The following is a 7,609-nucleotide window of genomic DNA, read 5'->3' on the forward strand; positions in this document are numbered from 1 at the left end:
TTTAAGGGGCCCCCCCCCCCCCCCAATTATACTGTAGTGGATTGTTTCCCTTTCAATAGGGAAACTTGCTTGCAAATCATTTTCTAAAGTTTATTGTTTATGGGACAAAAATTGTCACCTAGGGATAAATGCTTGAGTTAATTGATAGTTTGTTTCCATGATACCACAAAGATTAAATTGTCTTTTCTTTTGGAGTAATTGCTTACCTGGAGAATTAGGTTGAAATTCTGCCAAAGATTTCTGACTTTTTGCAGCCTGAAACGTCCACATGGTAGTAAAGGATTCTTCTTTCTCTGCATTGAACTTTTTCAAGTTGAGGATAAGAGCAAGGAAAGTGCTACTGAGATGTGTTCTTATTAATTAAAAAGAAGGGAGAGAAAATGTTTGGTTTATAATTTGTATTGATTAAAATGTTTGAGATCTATTATCTTGAAACTGTATGTGGTATATCTGGATTGTTATTTTCCACTTTATTAAAATACCATGTAAAATGTTTTGTTCTTATTTTTTTTCCCTGGGAATAATATTCAAATAAATAATATCTGTAATTAACTTAAGCATGTATCTTTGTTTTAATAGGCATCAAGCATGATGGAACCATGTGTGATACCTGCCGCCAGCAACCAATCATTGGTATTCGATGGAAATGTGCAGAGTGTACAAATTATGATTTGTGCACAGTGTGTTATCATGGAGATAAACATCATTTAAGGCATCGCTTTTATAGAATTACTACGCCAGGAAGTGAGCGGTAGGGGAAACAATTTTTTGTTTTTTGTTTTTTTTGTGTTTTTTTTTGTTTGTTTTTAAGGCCTACCTGCTTAGCCTTAAAAATAGCATTAGCAAATAGCTTCTGATAGTTGGTTTGGTATCAGGAGGTAGCAGATAGCAGGCTAGAAGTGACCAGGTCTGCTGTATGGTGAGATAAGAGCTCTGTGAAGGTGGAACGTTTGGAAATGCAAGAGCAGCCCAAGAGAGGCTGATTATTTTTTTCTCACTGTGTCTTCTATTCTGTTAATTGCTGCCGGATGAACACAAGAGCCCACTGATTGAATCAATAGGCATTTATTAAGACTACATGGCAGCTACTATATTTGTGGAGATTTGAAGATAAATAAGATACGTAGTCTTAAAGAGTTTAAAAGTTAAAGGAAATAATGGATCAGTTATTATCGTGTGATGTTTTGGACTGTGGTAGAGATATATATTAAGTGTCTTAAAAGCAACAAGAGAGGATTATTCATTGTTAATGGGTATAGAGTTTTAGGTGATGGAGTCTTCTCATGTAGATAATGATAATGCATAGGAACAAGAATCCAGCCAGTCATAGGGATGCAGCTAGGAGTAGTAACAGTAATAAGTAGATTTTGGGGTGAGACTGTCCCAGTGCAAATCATGGTCCTGCCATTTATTAACTGAATAATTTTGAACAAGTTATTTTTGTCTTTTGCTTACAATTAAAGTTGAGGAATAATAAAGACATTCTAAAAATGAATAGAACAGGGCCGCCCCATGGCGCACTCGGGAAAGTGCAGCGCTGGGAGTGCAGCGTCGCTCCTGCCGCGGGTTCGGATCCTATATAGGAATGGCCAGTGCACTCACTGGCTGAGCACAGTGTGGGCAACACCACACCAAGGGTTGCGATCCCCTTACCGGTCACGAAAAAGACAAAAAAAAAAAAAAGAGAGAATAGAACAGTGATATAAAATTAGAAAAACTAAATGAAAAGACCGCCAAACCATTCTGATTACACGAATGAGAAGGATGTAGAAGAATAAGAGATAGATGGCCTTGTAGAACCAAACTGGCCCAGATAGTTGAGTGTGGAATCTTCCCATAATCTTCTACAAGTATGCAGTACTTGGGAGACTGTTTAGTATAGTTCAAATCTAGGCCACAGATGTATTTTAGTAGCATATACAATTTTTGAATAATTGCGAACATTTTAAAATCAAGTGATTTCACACAAAAATGTAAGTCTGTAGATTCTTAAAACACACATACAAACACACCCACCCACTCACACCCCCAGAGGACTCTCAACACTGGGCTTGCATTTGTTTTTGGCAACAGTTGGCTGAAGCAGAGGCACCTGCACCCTTTAGACAGTTCACGCTCTTGAGTTGACCAAAGTCCCTGTCACTCCCTGTTGTCTGCCTAAGTCTGAGGTCAAGTGCCATTTGATGTTTGTCATTGTAGTGCTATCTCTCTTAGGCCCACACTTATATAACTTGCATGACAGCTATAGGGATTTGAGGTTGCCACTTCTAAAGTTGCGAAGAGTTATAGTGGTACCCTGAAGTTGCTGGACTGAGTTCATATTAACTATTACTTTTTAACTTTTGTGATCTTGGGCAAATGATTTAACTTCTTTGAGACTCAGTTACCTTATTTGTACAATGGATAATATAGCAGTACCTTTCTCTTAAGGAGTGCAACGCACTTTACACCTATGTAAGTGCTTTTACATATGGTAAAAGCTCTGTAAATGCTAACTATTATTATTATTACAACTACTACTGTCATCATCATCATCACCACCAGTGGAATGTAAAAGGTATTCCTGTATCATGCTATTATCTGGTAACCAGAACAAAGAAAATTTTTTTCTATTTTCAAAATCTTTTTATAATTTTATTTAAAAAAATAAATTACTGTTACCCATTTTTATATAAATTTGACAATAAATCATTTTATTTTTAGGGTTCTATTAGAGTCTCGTAGAAAATCTAAGAAGATTACAGCCAGAGGAATCTTTGCAGGTGCCAGAGTCGTACGAGGAGTAGACTGGCAGTGGGAAGATCAAGATGGAGGAAATGGGCGTAGGGGAAAGGTACAATGTTTTTCATAATTCATCATGTGTTCTAAAGTATTGTATGTTCAGGAGATTTTTATTACTACTACAGATGAATTTCTTGGCTCTTTTTATATGCCAATAACAGTTTTAAAAATCCTTATTTCTGGAGTAAAAAATATTGTTTCTGCTCTTTTGTAAGCATTGGGATTCCTTGAGAAGATTGTAGGGTAGGTTTTACCTTTCCACCCTCAGGTTTCATATTGCCCTTTTGTTGCCAACAGTGCCTTAGCAAACATCTGTTTGGGCCAGTCTTCCCTAAGCAGTATCATGCTCTCAACTTTCCTGCTGTTAAAATTTTATTTGAACTGACTTGTATTCCATTCCCTCAAAGGCCTATTTCTGAGAGGGAGTAGGCGCTACTTTATTATCCAGTCCACTTACCTCTGTGGTGTGCAGAGCTGTCTAGGGGGTCAATTATAGCGGTTATTCTGAAGGGAATTTTGTGTAGCCTGTTTAGGTGAGGTGGAATACTATTTTAGCAAGTGGGTTGTTGGTTGTATTCATTTTGGGTTTTGTGTTGCTTTGGCTGATTCTTCATTCATTGATTCAGTGAGTCAATAAATATTAATTGAGTGTGTTGCTCTGTTATGCTAGATGTGCTGAAATGAGTAGCATGTCACTTTTGAGACTTAGATGTCAACCACTATCAATCCCGCTGTTACCTTTTTGAAAGAGTTGTTTTTAGTGTTAAAGGATAATGATTTTAAATTTTATGTCATCTGAGAAAGTTTTCACAGGAGCTCAGAAGCCTCTTTTGTACAGAATTGGTGCTATGTTGATTCTTTTGAGTTTCAGATGTTTAAACATTTTTTCCAATTTAAAAAATTCAGAGTAGTTATTATATTGGTTTTATTTTAAATAATAAGGTATAGGGCCGGCCCGTGGCTCACTTGGGAGAGTGCGGTGCTGATAACACCAAGGCCCCGGGTTCGGATCCCACACAGGGATGGCCGGTTCACTCACTGGGTGAGCATGGTGCTGACAACACCAAGTCAAGGGTTAAGATCCCCTTACCGGTCATCTTTTTAAAAAAAAAAATAAATAAAAAAAATAAATAATAAGGTATAATTTTAATATTTGGAAGTTAGACAGATGATTTTAGCCATTATATTTTACGTACTTTACCTTTATTAAGGAAACAAACTTTTAGTTTTTTAAAATTCAGTAAATATTTGTTGAGCACTTATTATGTACAGGGTTCATTCCAAGCATCAGGGATATAGCAGTAAATAAAGGACACAAAGTTCTTAACTTCCTGAAGCATATATTCTAATTAGGGGAGATAAACAAACAAAAAAATCTAAATCTAAATTCTTGTGACTGTAGTGTGGTCTGTGGGCCAGCAGCATTGGTGTCACTTGACAGCTTGTTAGATACGTAACAGGTCTCCTTCCTCCCAGATCTTCTAAATAAGTATCTTCATTTTAACATGATCCCTAGGTCATTTGTGTGCATATTAAAGTTTGTGAAGCATTGCTTTAAAAAGAAAAATAGAGCCATGTGAATTTGGAAAAGGTGCCACCTCTGAATGGATAGAGTGCCAAGGGGACATGCTTTGCAAGCCAATGGCATAGAAAATGCACCCTTTTGAGAGTGGGGGCAAGAACAGCCTTGCCCCAGTGCATAGGTCCTAACAAGTGGAGCTCAGACTGGCTGTCAGCCCTTACTCTCCTCGTCAGTGAGGCACCTTGTGCAGTGAACAACCTCTACAACCATTCATAGCAGTCCTGTACCACACATACAGAAGAAGGTATAAAATGTATATGAGAGTAAAGAATAATAGAAAAAGGAACACTTTTGTTCTCACTATACAGATTAAGAAATATAATATTGTGCATACCTTTAAAAGCCCTGTCTCAGTTGCAAGCCCCACAAGTTAACCACCATCCTGATTTTTTTGTTCATTATTCTCTTGTTTTTCTTTATTGTTGTATCATTTAGTGTTGTATCCTACAACATTTAGGTTTAATTTTGAAAAACCAAGTAGCAAGCACAAACTTAGCTTTGTAAGGTCAGGGCAGAATTGCCACTTTTATTTATTTATTTTATTTTATTTTATTTTTTCATTTTAATAATATATTTTATTTAGCTCAATGTATCCAAAACATTATCACTTCAGTATGTAATCAGTATAAAAATGATGACGTATTTTACATTTTTTCATATAAGTCTTTGAAATCTGGTGTGTATTTATTTTATATTGACAGCACATCTTAATTTGTGCTAGCTACCTTTTAAGTACTCATAGCCACAGTGGCTAATGGCTCCCATACTGGTGTGCACAGTACTAAAGGATAGAACACGCAAATTCATTTGCTTAGTGTATTAGTCAGGGTTTTCTAGGAAGAGAGAATCAATAGGATATGTTATAAATATATGAGAGGGGATTTATTAGGGCAATTAGCTCAGGTGATTGTGAAGAGCATTCCCACGATAGGCCATCTGCAAACTGGGTGCCAGTAGCATGGCTCAGTCCAAGTCTGAATGCCTCAAAACCAGGGAAACAATGGTGTCCTTGGTGTAAGTCCTGGAACCCAAAAACTGAAGAGTCTCAAGCTCTGATGTCCATTGACAGGAGAGAAGAGTGTATCCCAGCTTCCAGAATTGCCACTTTTAAATGAAGGCTCCTGGGAGTATATAAACTGAACAGAGTCTCTGGGTAACCTGTTTTGCTCCAGCTTCAATGGGAATTTACAAGAGTCATTCTGGAGCAGTCAGTGGCTGAGGTCACTCATGAGTCCTGGGAACACAGGGCTCAACCCAGTCAAGACATCAGGTGGAAGAAGAAGGGCCAGGTGCTGGGCCTTCGGTAGAAGTGTGGTCAGAAGGGATAGGCTATTATGTATTTTCTGCTTCTAAGCTTACCATAGCCGCCTACTTTAGGAGTAGGTCAAAGCATAATATTCTGTGATCCAGCTGATCCAGGTGGCAGGGAATGGGGGTGGATGGGAGAGTGGAAACATTATCAGTACATAGTCCAAACAAGCCAAGTACACTTGAGAATGTGGGTCAGGCTTACTTGGACATTGTGTCTTCAGATCAATAAATGGTACAGTGCCAATGGGGATCTTGATAGGAGCCTTCAACTTGTTTGGCCAGAATCACATGGCTGCATTCTGATCTGGACAGGTCACCCTCCATGCCTGGTACCCAGCAGTCATCCTGGAAGCTTCTTTTGATGTCCTGTGATGGATGCCTTTGCTCTTTTCTGGCTGGATCTGATGTTTTGTATATCCCATTACATTGTCTTACTCAGCTTACTTTCCCTTTTGGTAGAGCACACGTTATAGTAACTTATTTTGAAAGAGGGCATGAGAAGTAAATCTTTAATACTTTTATTCTGAAAAATAACTTTATGTTCTTCCCCAAACTTAATTAATTATATGGTCAGAGGATTGGAAGTCATTTTTTCATCAGCTTTTCAAGGCAGTTGCTGTTAAAGTCTGAAGCCACATAGATGGAACTTTCTGGGTTTTTGCTATATTGGCACTTCTTTGGGATTGAAAGTATGTATTCTTGAGGCTTTGAGTCATCAGTGTTACTTTTTTGGTTTGTTATGATTTAACACATGTTGCATTTTAAGAACAAAACGAGGAAAAATAGATGAAACCACCTTGCACATGTGACTCTGAGTGAAGGGACTTCATATAATAAGTCTTCATTGTTTAAGCACATGTTTAACACCAAAAGTAATTTTTATCGTTTGACTTTTTGTTTGTGTGTGTGAATGTAGAAAGTTATCATCTCCCTTTTCCCTTCAGTGCTGGCTGCTCTATCCCAATCCCCTGATGTAACCCATATTGGGTGTAGTATATTCTTTTTTTTTTTATATTTATTTTTTTTTTCATTAAATTTTTATTTTGTCAATATACAATGTATATGATTATTATGGCCCATCACCGACACCTCCCTCCCTCCTCCCTCTCTCCCCTCCCGCCCAAGAATGTCCTTTCCGTTTGCTTGTTGTAACAACTTCAAAAAGGTATAGTTGTTATATCTTCTTCCCCCCCCCTCCCGGTTTTTTTTGTGTGTGTATGTGGGTGGATTAATTTGTTTATTTTTTAGCTCCCACCAATGAGTGAGAACATGTGGTATTTCTTTTTCTCTGCCTGACTCATTTCACTCAATATTATTCTCTCAAGGTCCATCCATGTTGTTGCAAATGGCAGTATTTCATTCGTTTTTATAGCTGAGTAGTATTCCATTGTGTAGATATACCACATTTTCCGTATCCACTCATCCGATGATGGACATTTGGGCTGATTCCAGCTCTTGGCTATTGTGAAGAGTGCTGCAATGAACATTGGGAAACAAGTAAACCTTCGACTTGATGATTTCCATTCCTTTGGATATATTCCCAGCAGTGGGATAGCTGGATCATATGGTAAATCTATCTTCAGCTGTTTGAGGAACCTCCAAACCATTTTCCATAGGGGTTGCACCATTATGCATTCCCACCAACAATGTAAGAGAGTTCCTTTTTCTCCGCAACCACACCAGCATTTATCTTTCAGCATCTTTTGGATTTTGATTTCTGTCTTTTTAACTGTCCCACTTAATCAATTCTTCAGTGTCATGAAGAACTTAAATACCTGTTTCCCTTCATTTTCTTTCAGTCCACCATCTCCAGCCTTGTGACTCTCTCCTAACCTTATGCAGGCTAGGACCCACATTTTATTATTTCAAACACTCTATTGATGGCACCCTCAATGACTTCATCTTCTACTTCCCCCATACCCATTGTATTAGTCC

General features: G+C 37.8%; 1 protein-coding gene across 1 annotated transcript in view; it reads left to right on the top strand.

Moving 5' to 3' along the window:
• Positions 1-7,609, top strand: part of MIB1 (mindbomb E3 ubiquitin protein ligase 1) — a 131,511-nt gene that overhangs the window by 29,159 nt on the left and 94,743 nt on the right. The window contains exons 2-3 of the mRNA XM_008580255.1: positions 580-751; positions 2,704-2,833. Of these exons, the coding sequence (XP_008578477.1) occupies positions 600-751; positions 2,704-2,833 (282 nt within the window). The 5' untranslated portion in view covers positions 580-599. The remainder of the gene's footprint in view (positions 1-579; positions 752-2,703; positions 2,834-7,609) is intronic.

The sequence above is a fragment of the Galeopterus variegatus genome, unplaced genomic scaffold (genome assembly GCF_000696425.1).
Source record: "Galeopterus variegatus unplaced genomic scaffold, G_variegatus-3.0.2 Scaffold2052, whole genome shotgun sequence".
Lineage (NCBI taxonomy): Eukaryota > Metazoa > Chordata > Mammalia > Dermoptera > Cynocephalidae > Galeopterus > Galeopterus variegatus.